The 20,312-nt window shown below is 47.1% G+C and overlaps 1 protein-coding gene across 1 annotated transcript in view; it reads right to left on the minus strand.

The window, feature by feature from the left end:
• The window catches only part of SLC2A13 (solute carrier family 2 member 13), a 138,091-nt gene that overhangs the window by 17,323 nt on the left and 100,456 nt on the right, over positions 1-20,312 (minus strand). The window contains exons 5-6 of the mRNA XM_058655832.1: positions 19,754-19,917; positions 15,152-15,272 (exon numbers count right to left, since the gene is read on the minus strand). Coding sequence (XP_058511815.1) covers positions 15,152-15,272; positions 19,754-19,917 — 285 coding nt within the window. The remainder of the gene's footprint in view (positions 1-15,151; positions 15,273-19,753; positions 19,918-20,312) is intronic.

Below are 20,312 nucleotides of genomic sequence, written 5' to 3' on the forward strand. Positions count from 1 at the left end.
TAACACCTCGGTATACATGTGTACCTTTAACAATCATATAATGAGTATTAATTCTGTTTTTAATTTAAAAGAAGCAGGTATAGGAAAAAAAGGGTAGCCTTCCTCCAGCATTTCCTGTTTCGATTATAGAGTCATGAACCAACTGCAAGAGAACTGCAATGTACTGCACATTCCCTGGTGTGGACATGGCTGGCCAACCCCAGCCTGCAGCCTGCTCACACAGCAGTCGTCTCGCTGTTCCCAGCACCTGCTGGACATGTCTGGAACACTTCCTAAATGGCAGACATGACAAAGCACCAGAGACACTAAAGATGAACACTCTAGGACCCTGCCCCATGGGAAACAGAGGGTGGGCGTAGGAAAGGTGCAGAAGCAAATACCAGTGACACCCTGACACCAGCAAACAGTAAACACGCCTGCCCTCCCTGCTGCCCCAACGGATGAGAGACCCTGGCCTTCCGAGCTGATATCTGAACTAGATTGTAAGGGAACTTCACCAGGCAGGGAGGGGCGGGAGGCACATTTCCGGGAACTGCTTACTTGATTATTGAAGATGGGTCAACACAGACTGATTAAACTTCTACTGCATGCAAGCCACAGTGAGGAGCATGACGGGAGAATCAAGTCACTCCAAAAAGACAACTGTCATGTACAAGGAGCCCAGCCCAGCCAAGACAGGAAACACAATGTTTACAAAACCTCAAAATCCAAATAGGTGGGTTCGTTTAACTCAATGCGAAAATACCGGGCTTGTTGAAAACATTCGCGTTATTGATCACTTTAATCTCCTGCCATAAACTTTCCTCTAGGCAATCTAACATCCCTAGTTTTAAGAATGAGACAGCCCTCAACAGAAAGCAGAACACAGGGTCCTTGGAGGTCAACAACTTTCAGAAAGGTGATTCAGCAACACAGAGAACCGTCTTCAGTAGGCATATGCACAGTAAACCCAACGCCAGCAGTCATGGGCAGGGACAGCTTGAGCTTCCCGCCTTGGGAATGCCACTGGGCTAACGTGGAAGGAAGGTCTGCACTTCTGCCCTCACTGCGGATGACTGTGACACTCCTAACTCTCCCAGCAGCCTCGAGTGAATCATCTGGAATAGGGCAACTCACCCATCCAAAAACACGCTTCTGCACTCCCCTTCCCTGGAAGCAGGCAGTGCCTGTAAAGTTCAAAAGCTTAACGATACAGGTTAGGAAGTTCGTGCAACATCCAGTGTGTCTGTATGTTGTCTGACACCTGAGCTGTTATCCCCAGTGGGCCTCTGTCATTCACCAAGGATTGACTCTGATCACAGCTCCCCACTAGCCCAGCCTCCTGGCAACCTACAACTCTACACATTAATGCTATCTCACCTGCACCAGGGCCCGCAGGCATCCCGAGTGAGACACAACTTCCCACGAGGCCCGCTTATGGACTTGGGTTTCTTTCCTATCTCACAGAATATCTCATGCCAAAAAAATTTTTCACAAATATGACAAAATTCCTAACTTCCACCTGACATTTAGAGAATCACTCAAAACCTTAAATATCCCAGCAATCTGCTAATTGACCTTTTAGAGAGCAAATATCACAACCACAGCTCTACCTAATGGTATTTAACAAAAGGTATGACTTCTCCTATTGGGGGAGAACTTTCTACTCATAATTTTCTCATTAAGAGTTTCTTGAACTTGAGCTGATGGACTTACGTAATGTTTACTAAATATAAAGGGGAACAATGTAAATGTATCGGCAGATGACGCTTGCACTGTGGCACAGCACCACAAACCTCTGCTTGGGACCCCAGCACCCCACATCAGAGGGCAGGATCAGCTTCCAGCTGCTCTGCTGCTCTGCTGCTCACCGAGCTTGGGAAGGTCCACGTGTTTGTGTCCCTCTCATGTGGGAGACCCAGACGGAGTTCCCCAGCCCAGCCTACCATGGACAGGGGTAGTAAATCAGCAAATGAAACATCTCCCTCTATCTCTGTCACTTCCCTTTTCAAATCAGTCAGTCTATCTTTGAGACACACACTGGCACAAAGTCGGTGCTGCTAATAATATTCTAAGCAAAGATCAAAACTGTGCCCGTGGAAAGCAGATATCAGACTGGTTTGTCCCTTTCACAGTGACTGGGCTGAGTTCTGAATTCTAGATTACATGGTATCCACCTCTTCCTGGCACACGGTCTCCACGAACCTGCCCAGTTTAAGACTCTGCATGAAACAACAAACCAGGAATACACACAGCCTGCTGCTAAGCTCATCCAGGCTTTAATAGTACAGAAATACATGACCAGTCTGCAATCTCACAAAAACTGACTTAATTGCTGATTTCAAGGCAAGAAATAACAGGTGTGCTTGGCTTTCTGAAACTTTACAGTCATAAAGGAAGTCGATAAGCAGGTATTAATACAAGGAATTGCTGAATGAATTAAGCAAAATGGGGATTCGTCTCTGAGATATAAGCTGTTGAACCCTCAGACAAGCCCATCTGCCGAGGCTGATGGGGCAGGCCAGGGCACCCTTCCTGACACTTTTCTCAGCGACCTCAGTGTTCCCAGCGCCCATGGCCGACCGGTTCGTGCAGCGGGGAGTGGGGCCCTTGGCAGGTCTACCATGCCCTGCCCACTGCAAGGCAGAGCGTCCCCTTCAGGGGACCCGCAGTTACTGCATACAGCATGACACTCTGGGTCCAGGAACCTGTTTCTGCTGGTTTCTGGAAAAGGATGTGACAGGGTGGTGGATGGAGGTGAAGCAAGCAGTCATTTTCAAAATAAATGACAAGAAAGGAGGTTTAACTGTCAAAGGTACTTAAGAGCTGAGCCTGGTTTTAAAGCTGCTTTGGGCTAAAGATGCTATTTGCAAGCACTGAATCTACAAATCAAATGGGATACTTTAGTCTTTGCCCTCAGCAAGACAGCAGCTGCAGCAGGAAAGCGCCTGCACCTGCAGAGAGCCATAGCCTGCACCACATTTTAATTTTTTTTTAAATGACTGATCCATTGATCTGAAAGGCTGAGTTGCACAGGGAGAGAGGGGCAAGACCTGCATCTACTAGGTTGATTCCCCAAATGGACAGGAGGAAGTCAGGAGCCAACAACTCCACATGGGTGTCCCCAAGTGCGTGCAGGGCCCCACTTGCCATCTTCTGCAGCCTTCCCAGGAGCATGAGCAGGGAACTGGACCAAAAACAGAGCAAGTCGGAACCCAATGGGATTCCATCTGTGCAGGCAGTGGCTTAAAACCATTCTGCTACAACTCCAGCTCCAAGAGTTAACTTTTGTAATCCCTGGCACTTCTTACGAGAATGAGGGAAACAGAAGCACTCTTATATTTAGAACAAAGGTTGGCATGTACAGGGAACTGACCTTGCCAAGAGGCTGCTCACCTGGGTGCTGGTTTTATGAGCAATGCTTCATGCTCCCCTAGGTGCAGGTGACCAAGAGAGGCCAACTACAGGGCAAGGACACTCAAAAAATGTAGCCGAACGGGATTCCTAGCTAGCCAAGGATGCCACTTCTAGTGTGCGAATTTTTATAAGGAGTTCATTAAAAGGAAAATGAGATAAGAAATAGGAAGGGAATAAGCTAAACCTAAAACTGGAGAGAACACAGGGACTCTAGTTTCCACAGCTGTGCACAAGGCCATAGCTGCGCACAAGCATTTGCTTTCCACAGACGAGAAAGCAAGGTTCGGAGAAGCAGAGACCCACTCCCCTCTCAGTGCGGGCCCTTGGACTCCAAATCCCGCACGAGAACTCACAGCGTTTGTCTGAAATTCAAAGGTATTCCACTGAAAAACAAAAGTGGATGAGCATAATTTAAAAGACTATCGTTGCACACTTGGGACGGACCCGCAATCTCGTCTGCAGGCACCACACAAGGTGCTGGTTCTACTCAGTAAAACGAACACAGAAAGGGCAACATTTAATGTAGCAATGTGGTGAGGTTGTGGCACATCCTTCTAAACTCATACTTTTCGTTGGCCATACTCACAGAAATTCTATTCTAGCAACTGTAAAGTTTGCCGTTCCATAAACTTAGAGCGTAGGCAGAGCTGTGCATCAGCACTACCCAATTCCAGACTATCCTTATCACTACAACATCCTGTGCCTCCCTAGTCCGCAACGCCCACGATCCTCCGGCAACTGTCCCCGACTTCTGCGCTTTGGCCCTTGTTATCCTGGACATCTCCTACAGACGGAGTGACACCACGTGTGTCCCTTCACGCTCAGAGTTCCTCAGCTAGCCTGCTCGTCGCGGCATGCATACTGTCTCCTGTACAAGCTCATCAGGCCCTCTGAGCAGCTGTATAATAATCCATTGTGCACATCCTGCATTCTGTCCATGCACTCATCAGCTGATGGGATGTTTGGATTATTTCCACTATTTTGGCTATTATGTCTAATACTGCTAGGAACAAATGTTCAAGACTTTACGGACAGGATTTTGTGTGAACATATGCTTCGGATCCTCTTGGACCAACGCCTGGAGTAGGAGTGCTGGACCATATGGTAACTCTGTGTTTAACACTTCGAAAAATCACCCAATCTTGATTCATTCACACTTTTTGATATTTGATCTTAAAAACCAACGCTACGGTACAAAATAGTCATCTTCCCCCTAAATTAGTAGTACAAACTGTCAAGTGAAGACTTTTGTCACATTAACTGGCATCATCAAAGATGATTTTCAAGATGACATCGCTATTATTTGCAATCAGCAGATGGAGAAATCTCAAGGGACTTTTGCAGGAAGAGTGAGAGGCAACCTTGTCCCTCAAGTTACAAAGTAGCAAGGCCCTGGAAGACAGAAATGACGTTCTGCTGTGCCCCCTGCTCGCCCTGCCTCCAGCGTGCACAGTCCCGGTCCTCTTGAAGTTGAAGGAGTCAACGGATGGGCTGTGGTGACACAAACCAAGCGGAGGCAACAGCTGAGGCCACAGTACTTCCTGCAGGCGCTCAGTCTGCCTTCCCTGCTCGTCTCCTAGGAGGAGCCCTGAAGCCTTGCTCAAGCCCCGGACTCACAGCACAGGCATTGCTATTTTCTTCTTCTTTTTTAAAAAAGATCTATTTTTAAATTTTTATTGGAAAGTCAGATATACAGAGAGGAGGAGAGAGAGAGGAAGACCTTTTGTCTGTTGATTCACTCCCCAAGTGGCCACAACGGCCAGAGTAGAGCCAATCTGAAGCAAGGAGCCCAGAGCCTTTGCCAGGTCTCCCACGTGGGTGCAGGGTCCCAAGGCTTTGGGCCATCATCGACTGCTTTCCCAGGCTACAAGCAGGGAGTTGGATGGGAAGCAGGGCCACTGGGATATGAATCGGCTCCCATATGGGATCCTGGCTCGTGAAAAGTGAGGACTTAAGCCGCTAGGTAACCGTGTTGGGCCTGCACTGCTACTTTCAATGAGTAAGATTCTGTCACTCTCTGTTAATAACTTCCACCCCCTCCTAACTGCTGCGTGCCTGAACTTAACTGTAGCACACTGGCCACGCACTAGTGTATACAACCATGGTCGCATCCGAAACTGTCAGTGAGCATTTCCTAATCAAAGCATTACACACTGGCCTTTACTGTGTTGACGCAAACTCCACATTGTAGGCAACCGAGATTTCCCAAAAAGAAATAGTAAATTAAGCTAATGTAAGACACAGCCTTTCTCAGGCGCAGAGAGGCTCAACAGCGTCACTGAAAAACTTTGCACAAGCCTGATTCCCACCTTCGTGATGACGTCAACATTTGAGAATCACTAGAGTGCTGGTAACACACTGTCCCCTTCCAAATGCAGTGTGAGTTCTGTCGACCTGACAAGGGGCGCTGGTTCCCACACACTTCTCCTAGTCTAGCTCTTCCACTCCCTGAGCACTGCTCGGTATTTCAGGGCACAGGGAAGGTAAATAGAATTTTATCAACTTCAGAATTTGGGGTCCTAGTGACAACTAATGAGTAAACATAGATCAAAAATAGAGTAGCGGGGGCTTGAGGCAGCACCCAGATGGGGCCGGGAGCTTCAGGCAGATGCTTAGCATGTTATGCCATGGTTCAACGAAGCCCTGCAGTGAGCAGCACTGTGCTGTTGCCAACATGACCCGGACCGCCCATCCACAGGCACCCAAACTGCACACTGTCCCTTTCTTTGCAATGAAAACTTTCACGATTAGAAAATAAGTCAGGCATGGTGTGGTAGCCTAGCAGCCTACTCCTCTGCCTGATGGCAACGGCATACCACATGGGTGCCGGATTGTGTCCCAGCTGCCCTATTTCTTAACATAGCTCCTTGCCTGTGCCCTGGGAAAGCAGCAGAGGATGACTTAAGTTCTTGAGCCCAGAATTAGCTGCTAGTTCTCAGCTTTGGACTGGCATAGCTCCAGCCACTGCAGCTATTTGAGGAGTGAAACAGCGGATGAAGATATCTCTCTCTCTCCCTCCCTCCCTCTCTGAAACTGCCTTTCCAAGTAAAATAAACATATCTTAAAAATAAAAGCCAAATAGCAACACAGAGTGCTACTTTACCAAAAGGATGCACTCACCTACTTACATATAACACACAAGCAATCTGAAAAGCCAATCCTGGCAATTGTCCTCTTTCCCCGTTTCACGGGCTTCAAGAAGTTACGGCTATTGAGACTCCGGTTCCTAAATTAAGCAGCTGATTACTGCTACCCACATGGCTGGAATTGTGCCTTCCCTAAAATCTGCTCTGGGAACACACCTCCTGAGAGCAGCAGATTTGAAGATGATGTTAGCTTCTAAGGTGGATTCATGCAAATTCATGACTTTTAACATTAAAAACAAAAATGCAAATAGCACACCTGGTTAGTAGTTAGAAATGATTTCTAGGTTATAAATTTAGAAATGGTAGCCACTGTTTTTCAGAACTAATTAGCTGTAATCCTTGGAATATCACAAATTAAAATCTGAGTATATATTATCTACATTTTCTATAAATGGGCAATCACTTTGCCCTTAGTTATCTTTACAGCAACAGAAAAGAGGTGACGTTAAAAGTACTATACTTTCCAACCTATCTGAGTAAATACTTCTTCACTGATCAAATGTCCACAGAGTAGCGGGAGTATTTTGAGATCTATGGCCTCTGACAGCAGTGAAGTACTGCCTCTTTCCCAAGCGGCTTGTGGCAGCAGGTGCATGGGGCCTGCAGAAATGCTGAACTCCACAGTGCGGAAGGAGGTAGTTTCGAGCTGGGTTCTGGACAAAGACAGGACCATCCTTCTCAGTTCTACTGTCCACCCAATCATGTGATCTAAATTCAACTTCCCTAAGCCTCAGCATCACTAGAAAAATGCTGGAAATAATAGCATGTGTGTCGATCTTGCTGAAGATGAAGGATCTACAAGGGCTCCCAATAAAGTGCCTGGCACAGGGCTGATGAGGTCACAAAGGGGGCTGCTGTGAGCGTCACAATGGCAGCTGACTCACCGGTTTCAGAGGCCAGGGAAAGGAAAGTAACAGGAGTCTCTCCACTACAAAGCTGGAGATATAGCACATAAGGCAGCCACACTTCCTGTCTCCTGCAAAGTTGGTTTAGACTCCCAAAGACTATAAAGTGAGCTGAACTGTGAAGCACGTGGACTTCCACGGGGGTCCACTGATTTCCAGCAGCACCACCAATAAAAGTCCCACAAAACAAACAACTTCCCCAACCCTAGTCTTAGCAGGTGTTCCTAGCGGCTGGTCTGTACAGTCCTGTATTTCTCCTTCTGTGCAAGAGGGCACGCTGTGGCCTGTTTTCCCCCTCCTAACTGAGCAATAAAAGAAGCCACTGCCCAGTCTCGATGACAACTAGACATGGCCATGAGACCACATCTGGCCAGGGCCAAGTATTGGGTGGATTTCAGGTAGACGCCATGGGGAACTGGTTTTAATTGTGAGGCGCTGCTAACAAATACCCTGGCCCACCTGCCGAGCACAAGGGATGCTGGGATGATACAGCAGAAAGGACCAGAGCCTGGATGCCTGATGACACTAGAGTCTGAGTCCCAACTACCCCCTCTGAATATATTTGACGTGAGAGAGAAGCTTTATTCCAGCTTAAGCCATCGCTGTAGTGAATCCCTTTGCTAACCAAAGGCTACCCCAAGTGCCAACAGATATTTTTTTTTTTAAGATTTTTATTATTATTATTGGAAAGCCGGATATACAGAGAGGAGGAGAGACAGAGAGGAAGATCTTCCGTCCGATGATTCACTCCCCAAGTGAGCCGCAACGGGTTGGTGCGCGCCGATCCAATGCCAGGAACCCAGAACCTCTTCCGGGTCTCCCACGTGGGTGCAGGGTCCCAAAGCTTTGGGCCGTCCTCGACTGCTTTCCCAGGCCACAAGCAGGGAGCTGGATGGGAAGTGGAGCTGCCGGGATAAGAACCGGCGCCCATATGGGATCCCGGGGCTTTCAAGGCGAGGACTTTAGCCGCTAGGCCACGGCGCCGGGCCCAACAGATATTTTATTCCAATGGGCTCAATTCTAAACATATTTTGAAAATCCAGCTTCTATACCAGCTTCAGTATCTCTCTGAGCCTGACTTGTGGATGGGTGTAAAATGAATGAGATTCCACCTAGCCTAGTCCATGGCCCACAGTTACCATGTATGTGCTGAATGCAAAGCTCAGGATGACAAAGCCTGTGGGTAGAAGGATGCATCCCACACTGGAGGGCCTACGTTTGCTTCCTGGCCCCAGTCCCCGTTACTGCAGACCCTGGGAAGCAGGGGTGATGGCTCAAGTTGATGGGTCGCCGCCACCCAAGTGGGAGACGTGGTGGGAGTTCTGTATCCTGCCCTCAGATCCAGTCAATGAGGGCATCTGGGTGTGAACCAGCAGGCAGGGTCTCTCCTGCCTCTGACAAACAAAAATACATGCATGTCACCTGGCAGGGGTCTCTAAAGACAGAGAACTGAAAGCCAAAACAGTCGACCCTGCCCAGCCACCGGCCAGTGGTGAAGGAACCCTTCTGCAAGCAGGACCTTCAAATTACTTGCATTCCAAAAGAGGTGACCTCAAACTCTCCAAGAAGTCAGGGTCTCACCTCATTCACCTTGCCTACCAAAGAGCAGTGAAGCCCACAGGGCCTGGACTACCTCTGTATTAGAGCTAAGCCTTGGAATGATGAGACACCAGTGACTTGCCAAGGTCACTTGGCGAGATTTTTTGGAGCCGCCCCGGCACCAGGTCTTCAGTCTTTCCCTCACGGAGCTTCTGAGTGGTCTCTCAGGCCTCAACTCCTCTTCCCCCAGTTTCTCTCACACAGGATAAGTTCCGAGTCTGAAGCAGAACCGGACAGATCCACGTTTACCCGAGTACCTTTAGGAGTGAATTTCTGAGTCTTCGCTGGCACTTGTTCGATCTGTTGCTTTTTATCTTTTAATACTTTAATCTTCAAAGATCATGCTGATCCTAGGCTGCTCCCTGATTTATATGGCCATGACCCTCACTCCCCCCTCCCAGCTAGATTTCATGGCTTTGATGATGTAAAACAAAGCAAAACAGAAATCTTATCTCACAGTGGTGGCGTTTTATTTTTCTGTTGTTACTATTATTTTTTCACTCTGCAGTTCCACTCGGATTCTACACCTTTCACTTTGGAAATGAAAGTCAAATTGTACTCCAGTCCTCCTGCTCTGGCCCCTGGGTGGGCCCGGTGCAGAGGACCAGCTCTGCCTCTAGGTGGCAGGCCTCCAACCTGCAGCCGATGCACCTGACAAGTCACTGGCTTATCAGGAGGAAGCTGCTGGAACCAAGAGGGAGTTGTTGTCTGTCTAATCAGAAGAATGGCTTTTAAAAATACAAAGCACCTCCATGGTATTGATGCCTTTTTAAAAACTGAAGTATAAAGCAAAACCAAGACAGCTTCCAGATATGCATAAACTCAGAGTTAGACTCGGTCTTAGGATTCACTCCCAAGCTATGGTTGTCACAGTACGAATAACCCAAGACCACTTTGGTACTCATTCTAGTTCCAAAGACACAAAGCCTGACCATTGATTTAAGATATTTAGACTGCTGAAGACTTCTTAATCATATGCAACAAGCCCAGGTAGGCGTGTAAATGGGTACACTGCGGAAGCTGAAACAAAGGCAACAGACACACCCCTGCCCTCCTCAGAACTGCTAACCAGTGAGAAGACATGTGTCTCTCTGTTCACTCACGGTACGACACACACATACATGTAATGTACTTCAGGGGGCTTCCAAAAGCTCATGGAACATGCAGCTCCAAGTTTATTTCTGTGTGTTTGAAAACTAACTCCATTTTACCTTCTACGTATCTTCATGAACTTTTAAAAACTCTCACATAAGGTTAATGTACCTCCTGCCATCCTGATTACACAGGTCAAGATTCTAAACTAACCAGCACAAGCGTATGATACAAAAACTATTCCAAAAGAAAAAAAAATAACTAATACAGAATAAGAATTGAAAAAAAAATCAGGGTTTGGCACTGTGGTGTAGTGGGTAAAATCACCACTGGCATTCCATATGGACATGGGTTCAAGTTCCCAACTACTCTAATCCCAATCCAGCTCCCTGTTAATGACCAGGGAAGGTGCTGGAAGATGGTCCAAGTATTAGGCCTCTCACTCCTGGGAGATCCAGGAGAATCTCCTGGCTCCTGACTATAGCCTGGCCTAGTCTCAGCCATTTTTGTCGTCTGGAGAGTGAACCAGCAGATGGAAGATCTCTCTGTCTCTCCTCTCTTTAACTTTCAAATATATAAACCAAATTTAAAATAAATTAACTCCTGACATTCAATTGGGCTGAACATTACACAAATGAGCCATGCCCTTTGTAAGTTGAAAGGTTAGAGATCTTACTAATTTCCCTGCAAGCTGCCTTAACAGAGAATTCCATTTCAAAAAAACCATTCTTTTAGGAGGAAATTGCCACCACAGTGCTGTAATCATCACCGACATTAAAATGCCAGGAGGTCTCTGGTTCCCACGCCAGGCACGGGGCGCAGCAGCACACAGAGCAGTCTCTCCACATGCCCGCAGCAGGAGGCCAGTGAGGGACGGCGCTGCCTCGGCAGCTGTCCCATAAAAGGGAAGATTAAAGACATGCTATGAGGGGGGAATCGGGTGCGATCCTGTGCGTGGAGCAGGGGGGCACTCCAGAGTGGAGCAGGTGGTAAGGAGGAAGCTTGGATCCCAACCATGAAGACTCCCAGACCTTCACCACAAACTATTAATACGAGCAACAAGGACTATATCCCAACTGCCAAGGAGGCCACAGGGAATTGGATGCCCTCGGAGGCCGAGTACTCTGAGGTCACCCACCCCCAACTGGAGCTTCCGCAGGGGATGGAAGAAGTCCAAACACTACCGTGCAGAAACCAACGTCATCGGAAAGACAACCAGAAGCCCTGAGCGGTCCGCAGAAACAGAAGAACAATAAACGTCCTTCGGGATCAGGGAGGAGAGCTTTCTCTGGTCCGAGCCTGGCTCCACCTCTGGACCCCCGCCCTCCCTCCCTCGCAATGACCATCGGGATCGCTTCGAAAACCCCTCACAGCAAACAAACAATCATACAAACTAAAAAAAACCTATAATAAATAGACAAACAACAGAAAGTAGAGCTTGAAATCTGACAGGAAATAGCTGGCGTGGATTGGCTCATGCCTCGCTGGGTGGGACGCAAAGATTAGTCACTCCTCACCATGGTGTTGAGGATTTCCCTGCACACTCCCCCCCAAAAAATGTTCTGCACCTTAATTGTCGACAAATGTCTTGTTAGAGTTACAAGCCAGTCTAGATTATCCTAAAATCTGCCAAGATCAGCAAAATTATACTTCAACACAACAAATGGCTAAATACAAAAATGAAATAGACACGGGACAGCTGAATGGTACCTTATAGCCATTTTAAGGTATATAGCAGCCGGTCCTGTATATAAACTAAACTTGAAATGTCAATGAGCTAATCAGAGGTTGTGGTTAAGAACTTGCTTTTTTTTTTTTTAACATACTGGTTACTCAAAACCATGTCAATTCCATAATATTGCAAATTGCTGTTGATGTTATATTGGGACTCTTAATTGACTGGGATGATATTCTACCAGCTCTAACTTTGGACCAGAAATGGTCTCCCCAAGAAACTGTTCAACCCATCTGGACAATAAGTAGCTGGACTCTATGCTTGGTATATGTTTGCAAGGAAAGAATCTTGATTGAATTTGAACTGTAATACTGCATCAAGGTGGAGGAATCCACCAGGGGGGAGGGGCGTGGGGAGGGGTGGGGGGATTCCCTGATCCTATGAAACTGTCACATAATGCAAAATAATTAATAAAAAAAAACTAAAAAAAAAAAAAAAAAAGACATGCTAGGTTCCAAGTCCCCAGAGCCACAGCTCACATGCGGGAGCAGCTGTTGGGCCAACAGGGTAAGATGCTCACCTGCCACGCTGCAGTGCCTGTGTGACTCCTAGCTCCAGCTCCTCACTCCAGCCCTAGCTGCAGCTGAGTCTGGGAGGTAGTAGGGATGGCTCAACAAACTGGGCTCCTGTCCCTGTCAGGGGCAAACGCGGACGGTGTTCCTAACCCCTGCCTCAGCTTGGTCCGGCTCCAGCCACTGGGAACCACACCAGTGAGCACCAGTTCTGGCTCTCTGCACTTTGAGAAAACAAAAAAGTTTTCCAAAGTTTGACTTCCAAAAATGATGGTCTATTTCATTGTGTTGAGGATAAAACATTATGACATTCTTTAGTGTTATGCAAAAAATACAGATTGCAAGCTCTGGTGGAGCAATGTTTTACGTACCGTTTGTTCCCATCATTCCAGAACAATGTAATTTTGGGAAAAAATCATGGATCTGCTCTCAATTCCAGCCAGGAGTGTGGATCAGAAAAGGCCACGTGGAAGTGTGTGCATCGGGCTAACACACAAGGCTGTTAACAAAGACCTCACACCAATGGTTAGGACGTTTGTATAAAGTAACTCCAGAGGCATTATCATGTCTTGTTGGAACACCGAGTCACATGATGGGGAGATGAGAATGAACCTGTCCCCAGTACCTTCCTGGCAGACTGTATCACATTTCCCTGTGTGGGATTAACGTTCCCTAACACTACCACTTACACTGTGACCATAGGCATGGTCAAGTCAGACTAAAATCCCCACGTGCCACACACAGTGACACAGATTATACCACACTGACTAAACCCCTGTGAACCACCAACACCGACGAATTCCTGGCCTGTGTGTTGCCTTAGGGATAAAGGTGACCTATCCACTGAGTGAGCCTTAGAGAAGATGACCTGCACAGCACACAGCCCAGTGAGTCCTCTCCTGACCCCAGGAGAAGAGGACGCCGCCAGGCCACGCCCTGCTGTGTCCGCAAGCCTTGACTCCAGGACTTTGCCACTGCTCATTTGCATTCTGCTTCCTCAGCTGGGAGTAAGGCTGCTGCTCCTCTCTGTCTAAAAACAATTCTCAACAATGTTGATTACAAAGATCTATAAATACTTTTTGTAAAGTGCTAAGCTCTTTAATGTTTAAATTAGTACAAGTACACAGCCCTTCATCGATGACTTTCATAAACTCTAGTTCGGCTGTCTAGGGTCCAAGACTTTACATTTTTGGCCTCATTGTGGATGTCCTGTGGCCACAGCCTGTAGTGGGAGCTCAGTGGGACTTGGCAACTGTTAACAGGGAGTACTCTTAATTTTGATGCTTGATGGATTAAAGTTAGAGATATAATCTAATCGTGGCCGTGAGGAGGTGAGCCTGGGGAAGTCTGGAGGTTATTTCTTCCGAGAGGGTGGATGATTTCAGTTCAGGCTCTGCTGCCTGAACTGCTGCCTCTGCTGTGCAGATCATCATGTGAACACCCTTCCTCACCAACCAAGACTGGCTTCCTGCAAGGCCATGGTCCGTGGCCGCTGGATCCGGAGCTGCAGCCTCCCGAGGTGGGACAATGCGCTGGCTGCACCGCGGGCGCCCCACACCAGAGGCTGGCCCTGTGGCAGGTGGGACAAGACCAGAGTGCTTGTTCATGTTGTCTGTTTCTGATCTAGTCCCCACTAATGTGCCTGGGAAAACAGTGGCAGATCGTGCAAGTGCGTGAGCCCCTGCCACCCATGTGGGAGAGCTGTATGGAACACGGGCTCCTTGCTTTACCTGTCCCGTCCCAGCCACCATGGCCATCGGGAAATAAACTAGCAGACAGATGCTTTCTCGCTGTGTGCCTCTCCCTCTCTCTCAGTCACTCTGCCTTCCAATAAAAAAAAAAATACACCTTTAAAACATTAGATATAAAACCTGAACTCCTAGAAGAAATCACAGGGAAAGACTACAAAGTACTGGTTTAAGCCAATGATTAATTAATTTTTTCTTTTTTTGGATAAGCTCCCTGCATCACAAGCAACAGAAGTAGAAGTAGGCAAAAGGAATTACATCCATGCAAAAATGTTCTGCACAGCACAGGGAATAACCACAGACAGAGGACACAATATGCAAACTGCAGCGTCTCCACTAGGCAAGGGACTGACATCCAAAATACATAAGGAACTCGAGAGATCTCGCAACATAAAAACAAACACCAAGCTTTTTAAAAATAAAGGATCTGCATGCACACTTCACAACAGATTACAAACGCCCAAGAATCAAATGCGAAGGTATTCAACATCATGGATCATCATGGAAATGAAAGCCAAGACCACGGTGAGAGGTACATTTATGCACACGGCCATGGGCAAGAAGACAAATGCTGATAGACAGGTGGAGAAGGCGGTGTTCCCTGTGTGTGTATGTGGTGGGGAGCCTGCTTAGGGGGAGGAAATCAGTAAAGCCATTATGGAAAACAGTACAGAGGTTCCTGAAAAAACTACAAGTCAAAATACAGTATGACCCAGCCATCTGACTACTGGGTATATGTGCAATGGAAATTAAATCAGTATATTAACCTCATCCCTTACTCTCATGTTTACTAATGCATTATCCACAGTAATCAAGACATGAGTCAACCATTGACAGATGACTGAATACGAAAAACACCGCGCCCACTCACAGAAAAAATGGGACATTTTTTAGCCATAAATAAAAGATCCTATCATACACGGTAGCATCTGTGCCCTTTCCCAAATTTCAGAAGAGTTCCAGGCAAAACCCCAAAGTGCCAGGGAGGTTTAGGAAAGGCAACAGAAGGGCATCTCACCTGTATCTTGTGCAAGTGGTGTTCTGGCCAGATGGAACCACCGGTTTGAAAGTGACGCGCGGGGAGACCTGAGCTGACAGCAGAAACCCCAAGGCGAGAATAACAAGTGCTATGGTGGTGCCTACAAAGGAAAGAAGGGAGAAAGTTCCCGTCAGAGAGGACAGCCAACAACTTTCTTCCAAAGCAGACTGCACCTGGAGACACACACTTGGGGACATCACAGCCTGAAGCAGTTGCACTGGATTACAAACATCTTAACACGTAACCAAATGTTCAGGAAAACCTGTACTCATTGTGACACATGAAGGAAGAAAGTGAAGTGCTGGTCAAACAGTACAACAATAACAATTTTCTGATTAAAAAGAAAGTACTTGGGATTGCTGACAGACTCAAAACCAGTTAATGCAGCCACCATTCTTGAGTGTCTAATGCATCCTGGCATCTGAGACGGCATAATTACACCAAGGGCTCTTTCTGGTGCCAAGAAAATAGTTCTCACGACATTCTCCCGTGTGAGACCTCAGGAAGCAAGAAGCCATATACTGATTACTTCCAAAGGAGATCAAAAACACCTTTATTCAAGGTGGAGCAGGGTTTGGGGAAGCTTTCAGAGATGATACAACGTGCGTATTCTCCCCTCCTCCCTGCCCGTTGATATTTTGGAATGAACTACTGGTCTCCGAGTTTAAGAAGCAAGAATGAGAACTGTGTGAACACTTGATCAAGTCCTTTCTGAGTCCCCAAGAAATCATATTATGGTCAGGAAGAGAGTTTCAGCCTCCCGACCAAGGTTCCAGCGACAGGCAGCACGAGGACACACCAGAAAACAAAGAGGAAGAGAAGGTGGAGAGAATCTGACTCGATTATTTTGCATGATTTCTTTGAATGGAACAACATGCTTAAGTTCGCGAATTTAGGCGGGCACTGAGAGGAAGGACACGCATCACTGTGGGCACCGGACACTCCCAAAATCAGAAGATGAAGGTGAAATCCTGGGGCTGCGATTTCTTGACTTTCGGATTTTGGGTTAGACCTTTGCCAAGTTCAATTTTACCTTCTGTAACACTGCACACAGTGAAACATCTTAAAGCATTAGAGCAAATTCAAAACACAGCGTTATGTGCAAGAGCTTCGTCCAACTACAAAATCTTAGCAAGTGCTAGTTGTTACATGAGCCTTAGCAGCAGCAGCAGCCCATCAAAACAGAGGAACCGTGAAGAGCACGTAGGTCTGAATGAAGACCAGAGCTGACAGGGCCCAACTGAGCCGGTAAAGCAAACAGCTCATTTGCTCTGTGTGGGCTTAAAATGCCAAGCAGAGTTAGGGTATTACTTTTCTGAAAAGGTGTTAATCCCCTGATTTGAGAAACAGAACCTGCAGAATATGGACAGAACACCAGAACGGAAGAACAGATTTCCTAAATAAAGTTAAAGCCAAGTTCATTTGCATTTTACATCCAGATTTGATGAAAAGATACTAAAATTTCATTCATTCATCTATTTTTGTTTGAAAGGCAGACAAACAGAGAGTAAGAGAGATCTTCCACGTTCTGGCTTCCTCCCCCAAATGCCCACAACATCTTGCGCTGGGCCAGGTTGAATTCAGCAGCCAGCAACTCAGTTCTGGTCTCCATCTCAGCGAGAGGGACTAAGTGCTACAGCCGTTGTGTGTGGCCGCCTGCGGTGTGCGTTAGCAAGACGCTGCAATTCCAAGTGCAGCCTGGACTTGAACCAGGCAAGCTGACTGGGAATGCAGGCAGAGCTGCATCATAGCTGCAGCACCAAACGCCTGCCCCAGACAGAACTATTTACAAGATGACACTCCACTTAAACTTCCACGTTGCATAAAGCAATGCTTCTCCATCCGAACTCCCTACTGGCAACTCAGTCTTAGGGTGTGCCTGTGTGTGCAGCACACACTCCAGGAGAGGGCCTGAGGTACCCATGGGTGATCAGGGTGTGCACACAGGGCTGAAGCCTGCAGGACAAGACACCTGAGGTGAAGGGATGGTGTCCCCAAGCGCTCTACTGTGGGAAAACTTGTGATATGATCACCTGGTCTTCTCATCCGCTCATATGCCCTTAAAATATCAACCTGCCTGACTTGCTCTTTTCCTCCTATTTATCAAGTTACATATTCAAAACTGGTATTAGTCGGAGTCTAGTCCAGGCACCAGAAGAAGAGATTTTGTCCAGTGCAGTTTGGGTACATTCTTTGTATCACAGGACAAGAATTCCTCTTAGGCAAGTGTACCGTTAAGGCTTTAGAGTTCTGATACAATTGCCCTAGAAAAGGTATTGTTCACCAAAGTGAAGTTGTCCTAAAATGCCAGGGGTTAGCAAACCCAACTCCAGCACTCGGGATGAATTCCTGTCAGATGATAACCCAGCCTACTGTGCACTATGCAGACGGACTGACTCAGGCTCACACTGCTCCGACTAAGACAGCCACAACCCACACTGGAGAACCTGCTCGCAACACCTGTCTCCAGTTTCCTGCTCACGCAGACCCTGGGAGGCAATGATGATGGCTCACAGACGAGGATCCCGTACTCACCTCCAAGACCTGGATTGAGTGTTAACTCCTGACTGCCTAACCCAGTTCCAGCCACGGTGGGTATGTGCAGAGCGAACCAGTGCAGGGGACTTTTCTTCTTGCCTGGTCCACGTCCATGCTGGTGTTGACATCTCTCCCTGCCTCTCAGCATAATAATTTTAAAAAGGACCGCTGTTTTGTGTTTTTACTACCAGCCAGAATAACCTATCATTTAGGCTTCCCTTATACGGTCTTCCAGCCTACTTAAACTCCAGTTCTCTCTTCTGCAACAGGCTCGTACATGCAAGGCTTTAAAAATCTCTGCTGACATTCATCTTTATGTAATTTCCGCATAGCATCATTTCCCATATTCCTGGGCTGCTCCACTCGTATCCCTTATCAAAGCAATCTCCCAGCTTCCCTTTGGAGTTCATGACACAGTTCAGCTCCTATTATGCCTGGTGGCTTCCACTGCTTAGGTTAGAACAGGAGGTAGCAGCTTTCTGCTCTGCCTTCCGGAGGGGCAGTATCACTGCCTCTGCAAAGCAGCATGTATCTGACCACAGTCTGGGGCAAAGCTCGATGCCATGGTTGCTGCTTGGGAGACCCACGTGTGATAAAGGGGCTGCTGCATGCTGGGCCCAGCTTTCCTACTGATTCTAGCTTTCTGTCGACGCATAACCAGGAAGGCAGGAGCTAAGGTCCATGGGCCCCTGCCACTCACCTTGGAGACCCAGAGTGAATTCTGGGCTCCCGGCTTTGACCTGGCCCGATGGGAATTTGGGAAGTTAAACAGCAGATGTAAGATACCTCTCTGTCTTTGCCTTTGTCTCTCCACCTTCCAAATAAAATAAAAATGATCATAAACAAATGAAAATTTTAAAAAGCTAGGACAAGTGACTAAACAAAGTCTTATTAGATCAATGTTTGGTCCTAATTTGGTCAAAATCGAATGTATTTAATGCTGCCCTAGAAAATTTACATTTTAATGGAAAATATATTCTTATTCCAAATAATCTTATAAAGGAGCTATTAGAGAACAGTTAATTGGCAAGCAGGGATAGGCCTGCAGAGCTGAACAACACTGGGCAATTACATGATGTGCCATGTGGAAACAATATCAACAAGGGTTCTTATTGTGTCTGTGGAACAGTCCTCGTCTCAAAGAATATGGACAGAATTTAAACACAAAAGGCACTTGAGGGTAAAAACAGGTTTTCTGTCCTTTTTAGCTATCACAGAAAACACATCCGATCAACTGGAATCTACCCTAGAATTAAAACTGGTTTTGAAACAAAGAGTCTGTCCTTATTTTGTGAAGAAATTACATGGTTCTAACATTCCTCTGTTGAAAGGGCTTTAGGAAAAAAAAAAGATACAAATCTATTTGCTAACTTTTCTAAACTTAAAAAAGTACTACAAGATGGATAGCAAGAATAATCGCAGGTATAACAGGTGACAGGCCTGCACCCACTCTTAGGCCACCTATAGCAGTAGAGCAGGTGACAGGCCTGCACCCACCCTTCAGCTCACCTGCCCCAGCCTCCTGCCGACGCAGATGTAAGGAGGTACTGGTGACTGCTCACGTAAACAGTGTCTGCCATTGCCGTGGGAGTCTGGACTGTCTCCAGCCCCTGGCGTCACCATGGCCTTTGCAGCCATTAGCGGAATGAACTGACTCTCCCCACTTCTTCCCTCTCTCTCCAATGAACAAAAAAGGCAAGTTTCTCAATGCTAAACACAGAACCAAAATGGTGACCTTTTCACTCTTTCCCTTCAGCGGAATGCAAAGTAGCAAGCGGCAAATCTGATCCTCAGGAGATCCAAATCTACCTTCTAGTTAACATTTCTAGTAACGTCCTTTCCAGTTACATTCTAGCTTCTGGTCACATATTCTAACTTGTGTTACAAAACATTATCATTACTATTAGTAAAATTATTTTGTATCACAGAAATCTAATTGTTTGCCCAGCAAGCTGGCATCAGAGGCGCTGTCTGTGTTGTTTGGGAGATTTATTCGTTCCTTAGGACAAAGCCTGTACGTGAATCATTCACTGAGTCACCTACCTGCTAAGCTACCGAAGGTAAGTTTTCTGCGACCCACTTTCTCAACAAGCCAGACTCCCACGAGGGTGAAAATGAAGTTGGTAAAGGCTGTCACAGAGGCCAGCCATATGGCGAGCCGGTCATCTTCCACACCAGACATCTGCAGGATGGTGGCGCTGTAGTACCTGCAAGGCAGAGAACGAAAAAAGTGCTGCTGGTGGCTGTTTCAGGTCACCGAGAGGCAGGTCAGAGTGACAGGGCCACCTTGAAAGCCAAACCCCGATCCAGCAGCCACAGTGGCCTCATCACCTCACACACGAGCTGCGTCAGAGACCAGCATGTGCACACTGTGTTCAGACAAATCAAACACATTCCACAGCCAGGGTCACTGGCAGCCGCTGGCCCGACACAAACTCTCGTCGGTCATGCGATGAGCCAGAAGCTGTGACACAACATGAATTAATGTCCCTGGAAAAACAAGGTGACTCGCTGAGAGAGTAAGTGCTACGTAGGGGTAGGATCCGGGGAAAGCACAGGACGGATTCTCATCAGGATGCAGCTGGCCCAGCAGGTGCAGGTT

Source organism: Ochotona princeps, chromosome 27, assembly GCF_030435755.1.
Source record: "Ochotona princeps isolate mOchPri1 chromosome 27, mOchPri1.hap1, whole genome shotgun sequence".
Taxonomy (NCBI): Eukaryota; Metazoa; Chordata; class Mammalia; order Lagomorpha; family Ochotonidae; genus Ochotona; species Ochotona princeps.